This window comes from Haemorhous mexicanus, chromosome 7, assembly GCF_027477595.1.
Source record: "Haemorhous mexicanus isolate bHaeMex1 chromosome 7, bHaeMex1.pri, whole genome shotgun sequence".
NCBI classification, from domain to species: domain Eukaryota; kingdom Metazoa; phylum Chordata; class Aves; order Passeriformes; family Fringillidae; genus Haemorhous; species Haemorhous mexicanus.
In genome coordinates, this window is record NC_082347.1 from 22,876,914 (window position 1) to 22,900,258 (window position 23,345).

The 23,345-nt window shown below is 39.0% G+C and overlaps 1 protein-coding gene across 1 annotated transcript; it reads right to left on the minus strand.

Annotated features, from left to right (window-relative positions):
- Window positions 1-1,186: 1,186 nt before the first annotated feature.
- HELLS (helicase, lymphoid specific) lies at window positions 1,187-23,148 on the minus strand. Its single transcript, XM_059851436.1, has 21 exons — window positions 22,883-23,148; window positions 19,213-19,335; window positions 17,832-17,891; window positions 17,278-17,314; window positions 17,121-17,185; window positions 16,613-16,654; window positions 15,627-15,851; window positions 14,037-14,219; window positions 13,632-13,775; window positions 12,871-13,067; window positions 12,091-12,187; window positions 11,011-11,172; window positions 10,438-10,580; window positions 9,139-9,277; window positions 7,685-7,768; window positions 7,478-7,597; window positions 7,049-7,165; window positions 5,967-6,126; window positions 3,624-3,720; window positions 3,376-3,452; window positions 1,187-1,701 (listed from the first exon to the last, which is right to left on the minus strand). Exons 1-21 carry the CDS (start codon window positions 22,985-22,987, stop codon window positions 1,604-1,606), a joined length of 2,475 nt encoding a protein of 824 aa, XP_059707419.1. The 5' UTR covers window positions 22,988-23,148; the 3' UTR covers window positions 1,187-1,603.
- Between the last annotated feature and the right edge of the window lie 197 nt (window positions 23,149-23,345).

Genomic DNA, 23,345 nt, shown 5'->3' on the forward strand with positions numbered 1-23,345 from the left:
TCATTAACAGAGTTATCTGTTCCCTTAGAGGTAAGTATAAATACCTCTTACTACTATAAGATTCCTTTCTCTATCAGGCCAGTAGAGTAATTATGATCATGAAGTGAATGAAAACTGGTTTCTGAAGTCTGAGTTGGTAGAGGGGTTTTTTTCTGTTATCTGTGCCATGTTAATGAGCACAACTGCAACTGTGACAGCTGCAGCTGCAATTCCATGACTGCATCTTTTAAATGACACCTAAAAGACATTTTCACAAACCAAAGCTGAAAGTTTAAAAGCTGCCTGATTCATCCAGTGCTGTCCAGTTCTAGGCCTCTTGCTACAAGGACACTGAGGTGCTAGAGAGTAAGTGTCCAGAGAAAGGTAATGAAAGCTATATGTTCAGGCAGGGGAAAGTGCAGAATGTCCCTGTGGGTGTGTGAAAGCCAAGGAGTACTTTCTGGGAAAAGAAGGGCAGTCAAGAGGTAAAAGATATTACATGTGCATTTAACCTAAGGGAGTTAGCTGTAATCATTGCATTGGGACTTTTGAGATGGAGTTCAACCCTTAGGATGGCACTGCTGATCCATCTAAATCCTGTCCCCAAGTGCCACATCCACATCTTAAATATTTCCAGGGATGGCAACTCCTGGGCAGCCATTTCCATGAGAAATGGATTGCTTTCCTGGGCAGCCTGTTCCAGTGTTTGACTCTTTTGGTTAACAAACTTCCTAATATACAATCTCAACCTTTACTAGTGCAACCTGAGGCTATTTTCTCTTGTCCTATTGCTTGTTACTTGGGAAAAGGGACCAACACCTCGTTACAACCTCCTTTCATGTAGCTGTAGAGTGGTAAGTTCTCCCTTGCCCAGGCTAAAGACCCTCAGCCCCCTCAGCCACTCCAAAACTTCGGCTCCAGACTCTTTGACAGCTTTGTAGCTCCCTACATCTGCTTCAAATGGGCAACTCAGCTGCACAGGCTGACCAGCAGTCAATACAGAAGTAATGTCTTCACCAGAAAGACTTAGGCTGTTTTAGGCTCATTATTTTTTGGTTTCTGTTTTGTGTGTGGGTGTTTTTCTGCTGTTTTGTGGGGCTAGCTTGTTTTTCTTTAAATGTATGACACTGGCTAATGTGCTAAATAAGTAGGAAAGTGTGAATTAATGGATCAGCTTTGCTTGTTTAAGAAGCCAAGATGCACAGACTTTTAGAACAAAACAGATATTTATTTAATCAAAATAATTCTCAGATGTGAAAAACAGAAGCTACACAAATGGCTTTAACAAAGGTACATGTTCTCTCCCTTCCAAATAAAACTATTTAAAAAAAACAACCAAAACCAGGGGTTTAGGACTTCCACAGGAAGATTTTTTTAACAAATTTGCCAGTTTATACCACTGAGTACAAGAACTAGCTGCAAATGTGAAACATGCTCATTTTCTTTATGAAAGCCTACTAAAGCTACCTACTATCACCTGCATTATAGTCTAGAACATGTTAAAATTCACTGGAAGAACAAGGGACTTGAACAAGGCCCTAAGGAAAGTCAGCATCAAGGACCAGCAAGCATATGTGACATCTCTGGAAGATCTGAAAGACTACTTAGAGGCCACATTTGCATATTAAAACACACATTCTGCATTGGACTCTGATGACTCTTCTAGGACTTTGAAGACACCCATTTTTTCCTTTTGCATTTTTTCAGAGGCCTTCATTTGATCTAAGATTAAAACAAATCAAAGGTCAACAATAAGAGGTGTAGTAGAAAACGGATTTGGAAAACAAGTTGAAAAAAACATTTTGCAGAATTGGAGAACAAGCTGATAAAACAATTTTGCTCCGTCATCAACAGCTGGCTACTAGAAGTTTGTATTCAAAAATAATTTTTCAGCTGTATGCTTCTAGGAAACAATTCCAACATCTCTGGCTAAATGTGAATGGAGAAAAGCAGTTCTAAAAGCTGCCTGAACTAGTCTCATTTTCCTGAAAAAAATACCCAGAAAACCTATTTAGTGAAATTACCAGGAGAAACATAAAATTACAGCTCTGATAAGCAATATCCTTTCCAAAAATTCAAGGACCTGCAAACTTGTCTTCTTGGAAATTGCAATCACTTTGTTGCCTTTCCAGTGAATAGTAAACTAATGAAGAAGTATTATATTTATATAAATTTAATAATTATGGCTTACCAGGGTGGGAGCTGGAATTTTGCTTTTTAAAGCACTAACTGCAGTTAGCTATAGCAAAAATTCGGTATCTGATGCCAGACTAATATCTTTGTATTAACCTTTTTTTAACAACTTTATTATATTAATTTTGATTAGCATAGCAAAGAAGAAAAAAAAGCAACCATGATAAATATGTTGCACACTAATAAAACAGGATAAACAGCACCTTCTTCAGCTTGGAAGGAGAAATCAGATTGTTTTACAGTCTGAACTTGTAAAGCTATAGATCTTACTACCCACTCATCAAGAATAATTTTCTATGTTATCAGCCAGTTAACTGAAATAAGCAGCTTTACAAAACAATGCCTTAATTTTTTTTCCTAAATATCTAAAATATAGCAAAAGTTTCCTAAGGCAAATTAATTTTACACAAACTACACAGAGCATACTTATTTAAGGCTAAATTTTTTACTTCTAAATTTTGTAATGACTGGGGTTTTTTTTCCTGTATCTATGCTTGGAGTCTTGTTCTGCTAAAGATGTTGAAGGAAACAAGGCATACTGATTCTACTAATCATACAAAAGCATTCCAGATCTATGGACTGGACAAGAATTTTTCCACTCAGCAAAGTTAAGAGTTTTTTCAATAATATCTTGGCCTAATCAAGCACTAGAATTTGCAGACAACCTCAAAAAAGAGTTGTGGTTTGGTTGGGGTGTTTTGCTAAATAGCTGATCCACTGATAAGCCACGGGAACTCTCAAAAGCTTGATTTCTTCCTTCCAAATGTTAGACTTGACTTCTTTTCCCAAAAAATGTTGGACAATGTTAGATAAATGTATTTTGAATTATGACAGCATCAAAGTACATTTTTTAAGTTTGCTGGAATAAATCTTTCCTGAGAATAATTTCTATTTTGATCAACTACAGCAACTCTCCTTGAAAGCTGCTTTGCAGAACACCTCCTAATCCATGCTTGTCATTCACAGTATGCTCAGGGCACAGCATGCCTGAAGGTGGTTTTCTGGAATACTTTTGTTGAAGTTCTGTTATTTCTTTTCCAGCAAACCATATTGAAAAGGTCAGCAAAGGGACCAAAGGGTCCTTTGTTAAATGGACAACACAGCTGAAGGGAAATGAAGCTTTGGCAGCTTTCTACAAAGACTCTTACAAAATATGAACTTACTGCTGAACAGAATAAAGAAAACATGAAAACTCAGACTTACCAATAAGATCACTTCTATCCAAAAGTAACTCTAGATCTTTATCACTGATTACTTTTTCTTTAGATCCTTTAACCTCCCTGTTAAAGAAGAAATAAATCTCTCAGTTTTCCCATGTAGCAGAATCCCCAGGACATTCTTTCCTCTATGAAGATCCACATACCACTTCATAAGACAGGAGAGCTCATGACAGCTGCTTGCAAATTACAAGTTACAAACTCATGGTCCAAGAAAATATGAAATCAGCATACCTCTCATAGTCCCTGGATTTCAGTAATTCTAACAATTCCTGAGGGTCCAGGCAGCTTTTTGACTGTGCTAGACCAGATTTGCCACCTTTAAACTGATCTGTAGAAAGAATAAATTTTAAGAAAGTACAGAGACTAGAACAAATTTTAAGAAAGTACAGAGACTAGAACAAATATTACTGTTGAATATCAAAACTAATGCTAGGTTTCATTGTTTTAGTCCCCATGTAAACACACCTTACATTGATAGACTCAGAGGTACATGAAGGTTTGCATGCAGGACTTTCACTTTCCATAATGTGTATGCATGTAGACATATATGTAGTATGCAGAAGAACTGATTGAAACACCAACTGAACATGCCCACTGAACACACAGAACAAAAAAACCATTAGTTCTACTTACAGTAAAAACATTGTAAATAAAGTTATATGGTGGATGCTGAAGTTGGTTCCCTTTGTATTGTAAGCTGGTTAAAACAAATAAGTTGTATTAACCTCAAGACAGAAAATACGTGAAAATTGTGGTTTGCAGAGAGAACAGCCTCAGTTTAATGAAACAGACAGACAAAGCAATACCCTTGACACAGACTGCTTTCTTGAGACTATGCTAGCACCTATTTACAGCAAATCTGGATGTCAGTGCAACTGTAAAAAACATTACACAAGATTATTATCTCACCAAAGCTGAGCATGAAATCAAGCTCAGTCTTATACATTTCAAGGACACTGGCAAGACTTGCTGTTCTGTGCCAAGTTTCCTCAGTTTTTATCAACATATGTACCCATTTTATTAATGTGTCTTCACTGATTCCTTTCATCACAATGATGTTCCTTCCTGTGTCTTGGCTTCAGAAATCCTGCCTACATCTTTTCCCATCTCCCTTCAAGAACTCTGAGTTTATCTGTGACGTGCAAATCAGATTCAAGTTCCAGAGCAGTCTAAGCTTTAGGATTCTCTCCCCTATTAACATCCACAGCACTGACAGACATACTCCAGGTCCTTTCATGCATTATGAGTGAGGCTGTCTCTCCCTTTTAGCTTTCAGAGTTTCACAAACCACATGGTATTAAATCAGTGCCATGCAGGTCTCAAGTTGCCATAATAGCAGTTTCCCAAGCAACTCTCTACAATGCAACAGAAGCACAAGACACACAAGATGGAAAGCCAAAAAAAAAAAAATCAACATTTTGTAACAAAATCCAGTTCTTAAGCTCCAGTATTTGTACTGTATATACCCTACATAGTTAGTTTTGTGATTTTCCTTTCTCATTTGCTTCTCCTAAGTTCCAACACTTTTTAGATATTCACAATAACAGGATCTGTAACATCAGCTTTACATTTACACAATGAATCCAAAGGTTCCTGAAGTGACACCCCTGCCTAAGCTGCAAGATTTACATGTGATACACCAATAGATGCCAAGATAAATATTGAACTTATTGCAAAACTAAGGCATTGACATTTGTCTTCCTTCCAGTACAAGTAGTCCCAGTCTCCAGTGCTGCCTTAGTACATAGCAGTCATCTATTAGAGCCCATTCTGTGCTCCATCTTGCTACTTGGGTTTTAAATTCAGTTTGGACCATTATCAAATCATTAAAAAAACCAAACCAAACCAAGAAAGTATACTGATCAACAACATGCCTATAAAGAGGCAGCCCTGGCAGTCACACCAAGACAGTAGTGCAATAAGATTACAAAGAAAAAGGCTAACGCTAGGATAAGGAAATTATCAAAGATGACACCATCCAGAAGCAGAGGCAAACCACAGCTTAGGCTTGACTGTGCAGTAGAAAGAGGTGTGGCCTTTTTGTCCCTTAATGCCCTCATGAAAATTCTTTGTTCCCCCTCAATATGATAATACAAGAATGATGAGAAGTTTTTGGGGTCCTCTGAAGTTTAATATAAAACTAGTTATAGTTCAGCAGCCAAGTTATAAGAATTGCAATTTTTCAAGTGAGCTTAATTTTTGGAAATTGCTATATATAAGGAGCTACAGTCCAAATGTCACAAACAGAATAAGCTAAGAAGCAAAGCAGGATTCCTATAGGATGTGTACAAGAAAAACTCACCTCCAAAAGGGACACTTCAAAGCAATCACATTCTAAAGACTTTTGAGTATGACAAGCCATATAATCAAGAACACCACAAGAATCACCATTGCTCTGTACATAAACCCAAGGACTATCGTTCTATTTATCACTGGTCAGTTGTTCAAACAGGACTGGACTTCAGTGGTTATAACACACTGGACAGAGGCAAACAGGGTACTGAAATTTGTTACAACTTGATATTTAAAGAAGCAACACGTGCTGATATGAAGTTCTAAGAGAAAGATACTAACTTTTATGGATAATCAGCTTCTCCAGTTTCCTCTTGGCAGCAGCTCTCTCCACAATCTTCTGGTCAATAGTATTTGCTGTCACGAGACGATAAACAACTACTGGCTTTGTCTGGCCAATTCTGTGACACCTGTCTTGGGCCTGCAAGTCTGACTGGGGGTTCTGAGCAGATAAAGAAAAAAATCAGTAACAATTCAGTCATGCCATTATCCTTTTCTTAAAGGACATACCACGTGCAACATTTTTAATGGGGAGCACAGAGTCAGTGCAGAAGCAAAGAGACATGGTATAATACAACTCTACCACTCTTGACTCTTAAGCTTATCCAGGACAAGCTCTGCTGCTATAGCTGCACAGGCAGAGAAACCCAACCAGCATGGACTGTACTACTGTAGACTACTACTACAACCTCTGCACTATATGCTGCAGTTTTCTACAGATGGACACGGTTAATATGACAGATTTAGATGATAATTTTAGTTGCAGGTTTGTGTTGGGTTTCTTTGTTAGAGGATAAGAAAAGGTATTTTTAAAGTTTTCAGCCATATCTGAAGCTCAAAATAGCAGCACTGTCTAGTAAAATAAAGTGAAGATACAAAAGTCCTCAGCTGTTTCCTTCCCAACCTCTCTTCTTCCCAGCCTCCAGATATACAGGAACAGCAGAATCCTAGCTAGCTAAAACACATGTGGCAAATCACAGAGGAAATTCATGGAGCTGGTACTAACATGGCAGCTGCTGTAAACAGGGAACCCATAAAAAGTCCACCTACATTGAAATTTAAGTAACAAAAAGAAGGAAATGTACTGACAACACAAAAAAACCTCCTGCTTTTGGTAACTCAGGGGCAAACTCAGGAACCAACTCTAATGTTGTATTCAGTAACCCAGGACTTTTCAAATGAGGCTGTATGATTTCACAAACAAAATGTTTGCACATGCTAAGATGCTACTATTATCTTCATGTAACCTCAATAAAGTTATAGAAATGGTTTATACCACAATAGGTTCATAAATGATTATCAGAAGCAGCAAAAGAAAGCATTTTTTTGACACCTATCACTAGGTTAATAATCTGTCAACATACCCAGTCACTGTCATATATGATAACTGTGTCTGCTGCAGTTAAGTTAATGCCCAGACCTCCAGCTCTTGTGCTCACTAAGAACAGGAAGACTTCAGGGTCAGTATTAAATCGATGCATCTGGAAGAGATTTCATCTATTAAAAAAAGTAGATGGACCAAACATAACATGGCTAATGGTTAATGAGACTTGTTTAAAAAGATGGTCACAGAAAATAAAACACAAGCTGTCAGAGGTTTTAAGAAGCACTGGATTTTAGGCATACCTCAAGGTAATGGATATTTCTGAGGTGAAGATACTAAGGCAGAAGACAGTTTTCATCATAGAGGTGTTTTGCCTCTTAGAGGCGAAGTGCTGTGCAAAATCATATCCCAGTGTCACAGCAAAAGCACAATTTGCTAATGTGCTCACAGGGCATGCCCATCTACTTACATTTTCTTCTCTCTCCGAGTAGGACATAGAGCCATCCAGTCGACTGAATTTGAAATTTCTCAGGTAACAGTAATCCATCAAAATGTCAAGCATCATAGTCATTTGTGAGAACAACAAGACCTACAAAACCAGAAAAATTCCTTAATAACATTTTTTGTTCCTAAGGAGATGACTGTGTCTCATCCCTCCAATAATCTTCAGCTTTACCTTATGTCCTCTCTTTTTAAGTTCTGGGAGCATTCGGTCCAAGAGTAGAAACTTGCCTGAATTCTTTACTAGATCTTCATCAACCTTGGAACAGGGAAGAGGGGATCATATATTAGCAGGGAAGGAGACCAATGGCTTTCCCAACTCAGAAGCATCAACAAATGCTCTCTGAAATCTCACTGAAACAAGTGTGCACCATTTTCCTAACTAAAAGCTATACTACTGGAAGTGATGTTAATTTAAGCAAACAACATTGAATCACTTAAATCATAATGAAACTAAATTGAACTCCACCATTTCATATGCCCAAATAATTTTTTTTTAAACTAATTAGTTTTCACCCCATTACTGGAAAGAGAAACCCTCATGTTGCTAACTTTTCCTCATGGAATAGTGCGGCCGTTTCTTTCCCAGTTTGTAATTAAGACACAAGGCTTCCCCCTACTGGACACAGAGAGGCACTGCTGAACAAGTTATTACACACCAGCCAGTAGAAGTTCACTTGCAAGTTTTCTCACTGCTGCCTTAAACCTCTCTTCAAGAGACCTTGCTAGATCTAATTCTTGCCATGGGGCTAAGGCCAGGGAAATAGAAACTTCTAAGGTCTGAAACATACAGCAGCCACTGCAGTAATTAGGAATACATCCTCCTAAGCAAGTACTAACTCCTGTGGGTGGTGTCAGCTGCCAAACAGTCTCCATTTTCAACTAACTTTCCCTCACCTCCCTGGCTGGGGAATCTGCTTTTTATGCGTTGACTTTACATTGATACACTTCAACAGATACCCTGGAGTACAGCAGGCTCTGTTATCACTCACCAAATAACAAACATGACTACACATACCTACATCTACATTTAGAATGTGCAAGCAACTTCCAGCTCTTTAAAATTCTTTCATACTTTCCTGTATTTTCATCTGCTTTGTGTAGATTCAACTACCACCTGGTCTTTGTGATACAACTTGGATTTTTTTCCCTTTTGAGGAAGGATGCTGTATTCTCTGAGCAGATGACTGTTACATTTGGTACAGTTCTTCAACAACTCACATTTAAATGTTACCACTGAACCTCCTGCAGCATGTACAATTTACTTCATGAACAGCTCACCAAGGTTAGCATTTGTTTTGAAAATTAACCCTGGTGAGGAGACCTCGAGGCAGCCCCTAAAGCACCCGGAGTCAATGGAAGCCAGCAACTCTTTGAATAACTCTCCACCAGCGGAAGAGCACTGTCACAATGAGGAACACCATGGCACCGCTGTGCAAAGGTTGAATGGGCACATTCTGCTACTGCTGCTACAGGAAGTTTCAAATAATGATTCAGTATACTGCTAGAATTAAATAGCAGGTGTATGCCAAATACATTGAAAAGGTCATTCTTTACTGCCATCAGCTCCCAGTCTATTGCTTTTTAATGCCTGGAACAAATTTTCTCTAAAGCTTTTAAAATGTGTACCTTGAATTGCTGTGTCGCAGGATCCAAAGGATACTCAATAAGATAGGGGTGATTACAACACTTCCTTAATAACATCATAATATTCTGCAGTTTAAGGTTCACCTCGGAATCCATGGGAATGCTCACTTCTACCACTGGCCTTGAAAAGACACATCATCTTATTAGTACTTAAAGTGTCCCCTTACTATGCTATAAATATTTCAGAGAAAAAAAACCCTACAACAAAATCAAGCAACGGATTCACATGCTATGATGTGCTCAAAATCCCTTATAGTCTGTAAAGCTATTACCAGACAAAACTTTTTAGAGCGCCACACTTGGCAACGAAGGCATAACTGTTTGCCATTATTGATTTAAAATATAAAAGAGCAGTCAGTAGTAATTAGAAGCAGAATTTGACTTGTGCAAGTCACCCAACAGAAAAGGGAACAGAAGCAAGCCCTCACCAGACCACAGGGTCAGATTCCTTGGGGAGTACTACCCAAGATGTTCCAGAATCAGCTGTCTGCCTATCCCAATTTGCCTACATTGCAGAAATCACAATGAATACAGCTATTTAGCTCTTCTACGTGTAAGTACTGTCTCCAATATAAGGGATCCACGCATACCGTATATCTAACACAAACATAGATTTAATTCTCTGATCTCAGAGGCTACCTAGACTAGAACTAAACTAGAATAAAAATCTAGCAAAATAAACACTTTTCATTCTGAAGATCCTCCTTATGCCCAAGGGACTTCCAACCAATTTAGAGCCACCAACAGAAGGAAAAGTGGAGGATATTTGGAGTGACACTGTTTGTCTTTCCAAGGAACTGCTTTGCATGATGGGGCCCTTCTCTCCTGCAGATGGCTGAGCACCTGCCTGCCCATGGGAAGGAGTGAATTAATTCCTTGTTTTCCTCTGCCTGCATGTGCAGCTTTTGCCTTCCCTACTAAACTATTTTTATCTCAAACCACACGTTTTCCAGCTTTTACCCTTCTGATTCTTTCCCCAATCCCACTGATAGAGTTGTGAGTGAGCAGCTGTGTGGTGCTTGGCTGCTGCCTTGGCTTAAACCACAATAGTGTCCTGAAGTTAACTGCAACTCTAATGATCCAGTGAGTGATGGTACAATAATCACTGCTATCATGGCTCAGTGAATACCAGGTAAAATCAAAGAAACAAACCATAAAGCTACAAGGATTGTGAATCACAAAATGCCATTTTTCCTGATCAATTTCAGTAAGCAAAGCTGGAAGCAAACTAATAGGGAGATAGACAGTACAAGAAAAAAAAAAATCATTCAAGATAGGCACCTCTCTTTTTCTACTTCTTCTTGCATTTTGCTGATTAATTTTTCTAAGTCATCAGGTGAACCATTACGTTCTTCACAATAATCAACCACTTTCCGACTACGGCGTTTTGGTCGGCCTGTAGAGCTCAACTCAACTACTTCTTCCTGAGGGAAACGAGAACATTGCCATCAACAGCAGCCAGCTTCAGAATCAAAGGCCTGTGCTGATCCAAGAACTCTCAAAACTGAAAAGAGGCCGAATTGTAAAGGTCTACAACTGTAGATTTTGAAACTTTCTGTTTGATTTTAGAAGCTACATTCATACCTTACTGATTCTAAGCTGAAACTGTCAACTCTATGGAAACAGTGCTTTTCCCTCCCAAGCTACAAGTAATCAAGAACATATTTACATTTTTATTGTTTTAGTTCGGTGCCACAGGCCTGTCACAGTAATTGCCACTATTGAAATAGATATCAAATAGATCAGACTAAAAATTTAAGAATAAAATCAGGTTTAGCTACAATGGTAGCAATATGGTTTTGCACACAAACTATTACAAGCAAGCACATTCCTAACATCCTTATCAGCAGCTACCTCATTATTTCCAAACAGTTTCTGAATGGTGCGATTGACAATGGCGGTATAGAAAGTTTCCTGCTTCTTTGCCAGCGGTGCATACACCACAACTTCTCGTTTAGGAGGAACCTCAAGAGCAACATCCGATTTCAGCCTTCTCAGTAAGAATGGTGTCAGAATCTGAAATGGTGAGCAGATGCTACAATTACTCAAAGCTGTCAACACAGCTAGTTTAAAACAAAGAAAACAAGACAACAATACCGAAGCAGGCCTACTGATGTAATGCTATTTTGCCAATTTAAAGCAAGAGAGTTAATTTGCACATATATTTAGTTTTATGCCTACTCAACATTTTCACGCATGTGCTGCTATTAACATGTGTTGAAACACACCCCTTAACATTTTAAAAATTCTGAAGTGCTTAGTAGGGTTGCAGTAGTAACTACATTACAGACCTTTCTTACAAATTCCAGTAACTGAAAGTAATCTTAATACAAAACTGCTCATTTTGTTTGTTGTATTTCTTAAATCAAGTTTTTCTGAAAATGCCCAAAGCCTTTAACCAAAATAAATAAATTGTCATCAGCAATTATACATAAAAGATTCAGTTTAGATCCCTCACCAGGAGCTTATAATGGAAAAATGATAGGTCTGTAACCATTTACTTCCACAAACTCTCTTAAAAAGAGCTTTAAGTGCAAATTTGAAGATAACCATATTATATAATTAGTTTGTCAAAAGGCATTCTGCTCAACACCTCAAAGCTACATAGGCTCCCTCAAAGTTATCTTTCTACAAAAGAAATACACTGATTAAATCTCTTGGTGAATTGAAGTCTGTAAGTCTGCAATTAAGTTTGACTAAACTCAATATAGTTCCAAGAGTGGTTATGAAAGAGATACATTGTTCCTTTAGCATTTGTAAGTACTGTGAAGATTGAAAAGAACCGTACAAGTGTCAGGAAGTCCAGAAGTGCTACAATAAAAACCTCAGACCAAAATTCAGCATTACAAACAAGATTTTGACACACTTCAGGACACGAATGGTCAATGTTACAACTATATCATAAAAAATACAAAATTAAGGATAAATGAAAACCTGATGCAGCATATGCAAGATGTTTTGCTCCCTTTCTTTAGCAATAATATCTTCAGCAGTTTCTGTAATGCTGGAAATATCAAACCAGGATTCAAAGCTATAAAAACAAAGCAAGGGAAAAAATAGCTTACTAAAATAATGAAGAATAATAGCTACAAAGTATCTATTCTTCTCTTATCTGGTGATTAAAAAAAAAAAAAATAAAGCATTCACATCCATCATGAATAGAAGGTGTATCGGAGGAATTTCTGAAATATACCTGTCAATTCAAAAGCTTGAGGTTTTATGTGATGCGTAAAAATACTTGTACTAGTTGGAATATTCATTATCATCTATTATATTCCATCTAGGTTATAGCTTTTTCCAAAAATTAGTCAAAACACTTCTGGCAGTGCTCTTCCACCTGACCCCCTACTGCTGCAGAGAAGGACCTGTGGGTCCTGTGTCTGCCAGTCCCACACATCTTTATCCAACACCTTTGAGAATCTCCAAAAAGTAGCCTTTGTAATAAAACAAACGTCTCTTACCACAAATGTTTATGTCTTAGCTCACAGCTGAGCTTCCACTATCTAGGGAGTCAACAATTAATTCCTTCCTTTCTGAAACAACTAAGTGTGAGGCAAGACGCATTTCAAAGCATTTGCCACCAAATAATCATACTAGATTACAACTATACCATAAAACGACTCTTCACGTGCTGATAAGTTTAGTAATTAAAGAGTCATAATACTACTCAAACAGAACAAACAGAAGAGTTTCCACCATCAGACTGCAACCTACCTTTTCAAATCATCAAACACATCTGGCAACAGGAAGTTAAGCAATGACCAAAGCTCTGCCAAGTTGTTTTGCAGGGGAGTGCCAGTCAACAGGAGTTTATTGTCTGCGTTAAATCGCTTCAATTCTCTGATAAGGCGACAGTTCATATTTTTAATCCTGTGACCTTCATCTACTATGAGGTACTTCCAGTAGCAGCTCTATGAAAATAAAGGGTATTTCAGTAAATTGTAGCTCTATTCCATCAAAACAGGTGTAAGATTAATTAATAAGCACTAATAAGACTGTTTGATACTGCCTGTTACAAAAGTTCTATTTACAGTTTTTCACTTTGCCAGACTAATAGAGCTGAGCCCAAACAGTTAATGCCACATATCTGCTTCATGTGACTGCCTTTCAGAAAGCTTAGCTGGTTAAAACTTCTACAAGAAACTCATCTTGCTGAAACAACCACTGTGATGTTAACCACAATATTTATACACTAAGTATAGTTCTTGCTCTAAACATCCTTAATCATCACCTACAGGGAGGTTACAAAAAGAGCAGGTAAGCTGTAACTATCTGCTTTTAGAATAATGTTCTGTTTGAAAAACTTAAGCATTAAATTGCAGAGCTACTACTAACAAGGAAACAAAGTAAATGCCAACATACATGCTACAGTATGAAACTTATTGTACAGGCAGCATGTGGGCTTACTGTGTTCAAAAGCACTGCTATCAGTACTGAGGCACAACACAGTCCTAGGGCTAAGAGAACTTGGATACCTGCAGGGCACTTCTGTCTCGCATTGCTATTTCAAAGGAAGTAATGACCACAGGGTAGATTTGCAGTGATCCTTGTCTGCCACGTATTTTACGAACCAGTTTACGACGCTCCTGCTGAGCTCCATGATAGAGCATTAGTGGAATCTGTAAAAAAAGAGGTTACAAGTCAGGATTATGATGCCCATTTTAAGCTAATGGGAGGACAGTAGAAATACTGAGATCTCTTATAAGAAGGCTGTAAATACATAGCAAGTCACAGCACAGTTTGTAGTAACCACATAAACAACTACAATTAAAATGATGTTCTATATAGAGAAAGCTTCAAGGCAAAGAATTAGAACAGAAATTACACAATTTGTGCTTTTAAACCTAAGGAAAAAGAAGAAAAGTCTTAATTTTTTTTACCTCTGGAGTAAATCTCTTGAATTCAGACATCCAATTTGGAAGAGTAGACAAAGGACCACATACTAAGAATGGACCAGGGACCCCTCGCTCCACCATCAGTGCTATTGTTGCAATACACTGGATTGTCTTCCCCAGCCCCATTTCATCAGCTAAAATGCCATTAATACCATTTTCCCAAAGCATCTGCATATTAAAAAAATAAAAAGTAAAATACTCAACACACATTTGGAAAAACAAAGACCTTTAGGAATGTAATATCTGTGGAAACGTTCTACTAGGCCCATTTTATATTACAGATGAAGATGATTCTATTATAAAAATAAATACAAGTGTCTTGTAAATGCTGGACATTCTCATGTAGATGTATGCACTCCTAGCCAACTAAGTGCCTGACTAGGGCATAAAAACCAGAACAGTATCAAAGGAAAGTACATAATTTAGTGTTGTACCAGAAGGCACTTTGACTGCAAGTACAGCTCGCATTACTCAAGGCTCTACTCACCCCAGTTTCGAAACTTCACTTAGCTCTGCTTTCCAAAAGACCAAATGACTGTGCTGACATTTCAGTGGTATCTATTAGCTACCTCACCACAAGAAAAAGGTGCACTTCCTGGCCAACACAGCCACCTGCTCCAGCCAAAGTTTTTTGTGCAGACACTGCCTACTCTGATATGAGCAGAGCAACCTCTCACAAAAAACCAGAAAGACAAAGAATTGCTCTTTGGCCACTCTCTACTATTCAATAATGACCCATAAAAAGGTTATTATAACTGGAGGCCCGACTAAGGAAACTGGTTTTCCTTTCAGAAGAGGCCTGTCTTCACTAGGCACTTTCTGGTAACAGAAGTGAGTGAGCAAGTTTAGTGGCACTCACTTGAGTCTAAGCCTGTTGAAACATACTGTGTATGCTTGTAGAGAGAAAAAACAGAAAGAAAAAATCTAAGAGAAATATGAGATCAGTAGCAGAACTAAAATGTTTTGATTCTTAGGAATTTTTAAATTTGGCTTGCATGCTGAAACAGGTAGAAGTTAAAAATGTATGTGCGTAATTTTGATGGCAAATTCCTACAGTTTTTTATTTCAGAAGCTAAATACATAATATTTTTAACACACTCTGCAAATATTACTAGTAAGACTACAAGATACAGAGAATGAAAATTCATTTTCTGTATCTGTGTCAAACCTGCAAAGGTAACAGGTCTTTGAATACCTTTGGGCTAGGTATTGAAGCCCTTGAGAGAAACAAATAAGGCTGTTCCTCAGTAGGATGTATAGTCCTGCTTTCACAAACTCGTTGTAAGGAGAGGTTGAGTTGAACAAGAAAACAGATGGAAAAAGGGAAGATGGAGAATACCAGCCAGAAAATCTATAAAGAAAGGCTTAGAAACACCAACGTTCTTCCCACACTGAAACATTTTATTTGCTGTTTGAAAACTTTTTTGTAACACCAGATTCTTGTACCATGAAAGATTGTAACTCTTTCCTCTTCACCTTCCCTGTATCAATTGTGATCATAGACTTCTAATATGTCTTCCCCTCCACCAGCTTCCAATCAGCAGGAATTCTTATCAAATTCAATTGCATCCATACCCTTAGCCACTCCATGCCTTCCACTTGGTACCACCTCATTACACCACCAGTAAAAATCTTTGGCTGCTGAAAAGGCACTGGTTGTCCGTTAAATTTTCGCACTGGATCAAGAAATTGCTTGGCACTGTGTCGTACAGCTTGACACAACCTGTCCTTAATGACACTATTTGAGTCTCCATTTTTCTGCAGGTCTTCTGGATGCAGGCTGTCAGCAGAGCTTTCATCCTGTAGAAGGAAGGTCAAGGAGCATGTGACAAGTGCAATGCACATCAAAGCCTGCTAAGACATACTTCTTCCCAATTATCACCAGCCTTAATGTGCAGTGAAGTAACTCAGTCTCTGACACAAAGATTTTGAGTCAACTGTCAACTCAAGAGTAGACTTTGTTCTCCTTTAGAATTCAAGAGCCGTGACAGCTACTGAAGCTATTTGGCTTATGATTTTCTACCCATAACAGTAAACAGACTTAAAACCTTCCTCACAGAGGCTGGCATTTCAATGCAGCAATTTCCCTTCTGTAAGCAGAAGGGCTTTCCTTTCTGTAAGCTCTTCTAATGTTAGGAAGCAATTCACACTGTGCATGCAGCTCTGGAACTACAGAAGCAAAAAAGAGACCTCACCTTGTTATCTCCACACTTGACTGCTTAAAAAATACTGATTTAAAGTCTTAAACACCAACACAAAAATTTTCTAATAAATTCCTATTTCCTTTATTTCTGAAGCTACTAGCAATCTATAAAGTATAAATACCTTCAAACTCAGTTTTTAAGAAAACAAATTAAAAGCTTTCAGCTTGGATTTCTGAAATAAGTATTTAGGTGCATTAATTTATACCACCTTTCTAAACTTTAATTCAGGACTTCAATAACTAGCAAAGATGTTTATTTACAGGTAAAGTTTAGAGATACACTACAAAATATAAAAAGCCCTCCCTCCCTCCCTTGGGGCTTAGCACTCTTAAACTGCAATAATATGTGTCAACATACCTGATTTTCCACTTTACTTTTTTTTGCCACTGATAATATTTCCTGGAAACAAACAGGGGAAAAAAAACATGCTTATGCACTTTTCAACCTTAAAGGCTACTGTAATTTGTATTTCGTGTAATCTCTTCATTCATCTTTCAATCTGGATATACTTTAAAAAGCTTTACATACAAAATCATTAATCATACAAGTGACTCTAAAACAAGACCACACACCAGGTAATACATTTCATTTACAAAGGGTAGCTGAAAATTCAATTGGCAACATAAGACTCTTCACAGCTTGCCTCCCTAAAGACTGAAAAAACAAAAGAGTATCCAACCTCTACAGCTGTGACAACACTGCTTGTTACATACATCTTTGCTCACAGACAGACTACTGATGGCTGATAATATCTGGTAGCAATGTGTGAGAATGGAGTGCTCTAAAATATAGATGTCACAGAAATTGGCTCACCCATTAAAAGTGCTACAAAAATCCAGACAGTCTATTTATAGTTAGGGCATACCTCTTTGGACATAATTTCTGATATGTTGTATGTCCCATCTTCTCTTCCTCTTTTCTTTTTTGCACCTGTAAAATAATATTTGAGTTTATACAATGCATCAAACATTACGGAAATCAAACCCACCAGTACTGAAAAAAGGCAAAGCCTAATACATTACCCGATTTCTCTTCTTTGCCATCAACTGGGTTTAGACCCTAGAAAATAACCACAGAAAGAGATGCATAAGATGATGAACCTCTTTCATCATCTTATGCATCTCTAACTATCATGACACAGACAAAAACGTGCAATCAGACTCCTACCATTACCTTTGACGGCTTCTTGAAACATTTCTACTACTAAATAGTTTTCAAAAACACAGCAAAAGAAAAAAATTCCTGCTTATTTTTTCTTGTTCCTTACTCACTATTTTGGCTGAACAAAGCAATCATTGCTAAAATAAAAAACTCCTTAAAGACAAACTGAAACCATTTTCTCTAATAATAACTAGTCAAAAAACATTCCCTATAAATTACTGTCATGGTATACAACTTTTAAGCACTTTCAAACAGTCTTACTACAGTTAAAGTAAATATGGTATATTAGATAGATCCTGCAAGTCAAATACTGGACAATCAAACTTACTTATTTTACTTACCTTGGTCAAAACAAACATTGTAATTTCTCAGACTTTTATTTAGAAAGTTGCATAAAGGAGTCACTTAATCTTACCTTGGCAGATTTTAACATCATCTCTCTCTTTTTCTCTAACTTCTCTTTCCTCCTCTGTTCCTAAACAAAATAAAAACCACACATGCAATTCTTACCTTTCCATAACACCCACAAGAGTACTAATCCACTTCAGAAGTGATAGATTACATTGCTAATTCCGAGTTCCATGTACTCTGTAGAGTTTGTTTTTGCAACCCCACTAAGTTTGTTCTAGTGTAGCTTAAAATAATAAAGCAAAATTTGGACAAGAAAGTGCAACTGCTCTAAATTGCTTCTCAGTAAATACTTTAAACACTTAAACACAGTAATTTAGAAAGATTTCAACAAAAATATTCCCAATTGCAAACTCCTGAAGATTAAATCTACTGCAGGAAGTTTTCCAATTATCCAACTTATACATACTACATATTCACTGCAGAACAGACAGCAGTGTAAGTAGCCTAGAATGCCTTTAACAAAGACATACTTTCAAGTCTTGAAGAACTAAGATTTTCATTCCATCTACTATTTTTGCTTGCTGAAGTAAAAGCAGAAGGATCCCAAAGAAAGAGTAAAGACCTTGGTATTTATCAGATGCAGCAAGATTTAGTACTGAAATACACATTCTAGCAATAACCATGAATTTGAGCTGACAGTTCAACTAGAGAAGTATTTTGAAGAGGAGGTTCCTGCAGTCTATCAGTGTCCCTTCACGGAAAATGTTGTTGTTCTTAGTATTTTCCTGCTTTTCCCTCTCTCTCAAGCATAAAATCTTAAAAGCTTGTTCATAAAGCTTGTTCATAAAGTTAAAAAGTCAAGACCAAGCTAGGTATGAACTCAGTAGCCCATGGATTAAAAAAAAAGAAGACTCGTAACACTGTTTTATGGAAACTCTTGTTTGGAAACGGCATGGCCTCAGGTCACTGTAATTTACTGATTTGTTTGAGGGAGGCCCAAGTTAGCATCTTGAAGGTACATCTCATCCTCAGCTTTCAGTTAATAACACAAACACGCTACTCACCTTCCTACTTGTCCGTTCTTTGCACCTTCTATCCTCCCTCCATGTTTTCTAGCTCCCTTTAACTTCAGTTCTTATTTGAAATACTTACTCTGCTTTCTTTGCACTCAGGCCAAAAGAACAGTAAAAGCATCAGTGCCACCTTTACACTGTGACTTTAAATGATAATTCATGTTCTTCCATGTCTGATTCATCTTTTAATTCATAGAACAAATTCTGAGCACTACATAAAGCATCATGTCATTCCTGTGTACTAGGTTCCAGTAGATTTTAAAGTTACTGATGCAATCTTAAAAACATTTTTTCTTCAAACAGCTGGATGGGAAAAAACCCCCAAACAGACAGTACCTTAAGAATCCCCACTGCAGACAAGAACACACCTACCTCTAGCTGCTGCTGCTCCATTTTGGTTAGCAAGAATTTGGAATAGATGTTGCTTTTTTCAAGCAAATGTTGAAGCCTCTTATAGCGCATTTCACTTGATTCCCTGTCCCAAGAAGTGCGAGCCTGGCCAACAAAAAGACAAGTCAATCATTTACAGATACAGTTGGGATTATACTGAAGAACCATTGCTTGTGTTAAAAGCATTAACTCTGAAGTGTCTCACACACAGACCCATTTCCTTTCAGCCATCACACTCTATGATGTGTGACTGTATGGACTCACACGTAGCTATGAAGTGTTCTAAGGTAACTGAGGGCTGCATTCACTTGCCCACGCACCATACACACCCCTGGTATAGCAGCACATGGCATTCAAGGACTCAGAGATGCCTCAATTCCAACGCAAAAATTAAACCTCAGTTTATTTGCAGTCTGCAAAATTTTTGAGGAAAAAACCCTACCTGGCAAATTTCAGCACGGCTTCCCTAGCATTATTCTATCCCTTCATGTACATTTACACCAAGTTAATTTCTCATGAAGAACAAGATATACAGACAGCTACAAAACTATCACATGGTTTTACAGAGTTCAAGTCAATTACCAATATGAAAGCAGTAACTTCTCCTCACTTTGCTTACAAAATCCACACATGCTTTTGAAAGTAACTGCTGCTGAATTAGTCAGGGCTGTGCGTTTAGAAGTTTGCAAATTACTCTTTAAAACTTGCATCGAGACACTCCCAAAAAGTAAAAAATATTCATCCCTCTGCATTCATCTAACAATGCCTGAAAAACTGAGATACCAAGTCACAGAATCATTTAGTTTGGAAAAGACCCAAGATCACGAGTCCAAGCACTGACCAGCACTGCCAATTTATCACTAAACCACTACACTAAGGATGCCTCAGAAGTGCAACATCTCCGTGCTTTTTGAGTGCTGCTTCCACTGCTTCCCCAGGCCGCCGTGTCTTAGTGCTTCATCACCCCTTCAGTGAAGAAAATTTTCCAAGAATGTCCCATCTAAACTTCCACTGGCTCAGCCTGAGGATGCTTCCTCTTGTCTATTGCTTGTTATCTGGAAGAAGAGACAGCCCCCCCTTCCCCCACCTCTAGAGTAGTTGTAGAGAGTGAAAAGTTTTAAATTAGCATCTCCAAGAGAAACCCAGAGCACAAGGTGCAGAGCTTAACAAGATGCTTATCTATGTCACTGCCTTCAAAAGAAACATGGGGGAAGAGCATGCTAAGACACAGAAAAACAAGGGATACTAAATACACTAATAGGCAAGGAAATGGGATATTTCCTGAACCATGGGACACACTGTGAGACACTGAAAAGGTGGAGAATGTCTGTCCCCCCCAGAAATCAAAACCTGATTTTCTCCAAGTAATTCCAACCAGGTAGCAATTACCACGTTCTTTTAAGAGAGGAAGATCTACTCCCACAATTTCTCTAGGAAAGGAGATTACATTCTCATTATTTTCTTTGCTTCTGCTCTCCCCAGTCCAGGTTTTTACCTTCAGATGACAAATATCTGAGCTCAGAAAGATCAACTCTTGATGGCAATGCCAAGAGAGAATTAACCTACTTTTTCAGCAAACTGCTATTGCTCACTTTTTATTGGAGTGAACACAGCATTCTTATTTAGTCAGAGGGACTGTTTCCTCGACCAACTTCAAAAATTTCAAGCGGAAAAAAAGAAAACTCAAAGATGAACAGCACTTTAATGACATCTCACTGTGCCTGACTCAAGCCTTAAAGCCTTGACAGCGGTTTTTCTCCCCTTTTTGACTGAAAAGGTCAAAACCTTGCCACTCTTGGTCACCACGCTACATTCACACATATTTGCACAGTGGTATTTCACCATTAACCCTCAAAAAGTACTGACAATTCCTTGCTGAACTGCTGTACAGATCACCTGGCAGGGGCTTTGCCAAAGTGACAAGCATAGGAAACACAGAAGCTGCCCCCCAGTAAGCCTGGGGTAACTACAGGAGTAAATCCCCTTGGTCTGACTGGCTTCTGACTGCACAGGGAAAAGGTGATACAGCACACAGGACAATGGAGCTATATTCTTGCCAGAGGGTAAGTCCTGTGAATTCTCAAGAAATGGGGAATACAAAAAACCCCACATTATAGCATCGTTACAGAAGTGGTCCTTGTGGAAGAAATTAAAAGTTTTTTTCTCAATAGTTCCTGTGCAATGAGAAAATTTGCTCTACAATGGTTTTCTTTTTCTCCTTACCTTCAAGAAGTATTACCTCCAAATTTTTAGTTGCTAGTCTAATCAAGGAACACCTGAAGTTCCAACATGCTACCTCATCACTTACAGTCTGCAACAAAGAATATTATGAGACTTCTGGGAGGATCGATATTGTTTTCTAAGTACAGTGTCACAAAATAATGCATCATCAAAATATACCTTTATAAAACCTAACTTGTCTTAGAGAAAGGAAAAAAGAGTAATCAAAATTAGTTCCAGGCCTGAGAGACTGGTATTTTTCAGGTCCTTAGAATAATGTGCCCATTTAAGATAGGGGAAAAAAAACCCAAATTTAATTTCTCTATTATATAGTTCCTTGAACACCTTGAGATCTTTAAGGTCCCTTACAACCCAAACCATCCTGTGATTCCTTAGAATACAATTCCCCAAAAAGCATTCAAGAGAACAGATCCTTCAAGCTTCTATTTCTTTATGTCTGAAACACAACACAAATGTTCATGTTATCAGAATACTATATAAGGGATCAGCACAGGTCTGGAAGCACCATGCTCTCGTGTTCTCACTCCAAAACAGACTGGTTAGTATCAACTAGTGCTTAACATCAACGATTGAGAACATTCTCAGCAAGAGGGAAATGAAGCATAGCAATGATGACATCACTTGCGGTGTGAGGTACCATTTCCCCGAAGCAGTCTTTATTTCCTGTAACACAGGCAAACCAAGGCACACAAACCAAACATCACCTCCCGGTTTGCTCACGCGTACGCTTCTCCTGGCAGCAATGCCAGGTCACAGGCAGATCCCGCTCAACTGTGTGCAGGGGAAGAGCAGGAGTGCAGACCAGGACAGTGACTGGCATAAACCTCGTCCTTGTTAGCTTGGCTTTCTCAGCTAGACTACTTTATCAGTTCTGCATGAACTATACCTGCTACTGAAAGAAACACATAACCAGGCTTCTTCTGGAAAGGATCTGCAGAACTCAACTCAAGCTGTTTGGCTGGTGAGCTTGCTTTAACCGAACAGGGAAAGAAGTGTTATGTACACTTTGATAAACAAAACCAGAAAAGTTTTGTCTTTAATGTTTCGGACAGAAATTCAAAAGAATGAGAACTTACTATCCTTTTAAAAATCAGCTCACTTTATAGGCATTATACCTCACATTTTTAGACTCAGAACGACACAATCAAAGACGTAATCTTCCCACTGCAAAATTCAATGCATATTAAATGCAGAAGGGTTCTCCCTAACAGCAAGAGTTCCCCGGTAGCCTTTAAAAACAAAAAGAAAAATAAAGGCGCCCAGTGGATGATCGAAAGGCGCTATACACCACAGTACGGCCTTGATCAGCCCCTCACGTTTGTTTGTTTTGAAACCGAAGGAGCTGCACGGCCCCGGCCCACAGGCACCCCGACAAATCCCGGAGCCTGCGGAGACCCCTGCCGCCCCTCACCTCCTCCAGCATCTGCCGCTCCTGCTCCAGCCCCGCCGCCTCCAGCTGCTCCTCTTCCTTCAGCATGGCCGGCGTGATCACCACCGCCTCTGCCTGCTCCCCCATCTCGGCTCCCAGCGGTTCCGCGCGGTTACTCGCGGTCACTCGCGGTCACTCGCGGTCGCCCCGGCCGTGCCCCGCGGCTGCCCCTCACCGCTGCCGCTGCCCCTGCCCGAGTTGAGGGCGGGCATTGCCCCGCCGCGGCCCCGCTCCCGCGCACGCCGCCTCACCGCCCGCCTCGCGAGAACAAAAACCGCGCGCTGCCCAAGCCGCGCGAGAGGTGGCGCCGTTCTCGCGAGGCCGGCCGCTCCGGCCGCCTGCCCCGTCTCGGCCCCTGGCTGGCCGCGGGCACGGGCAGCCATGGCGGGCGGCGGGCGCGCCGTTCCACTTGGGATGGCCTAACAAGGGAGCCGGGGGAGTAACC

Bases quoted from the DNA above. Each gene is read 5' to 3' on its own strand.
- HELLS (XM_059851436.1), bottom strand. From the start codon at position 22,987: ATGGGGGAGCAGGCAGAGGCGGTGGTGATCACGCCGGCCATGCTGAAG. The intron at 10,581-11,010 runs GTAGCTGCTGAT...CGTTTCCCTCAG, and splicing joins AACTGTTTGGAAATAATGAG to GAAGAAGTAGTTGAGTTGAG. The intron at 3,721-5,966 runs GTTAGTATCTTT...TTCTTTCTACAG, and splicing joins GAAGCTGATTATCCATAAAA to ATCAGTTTAAAGGTGGCAAA.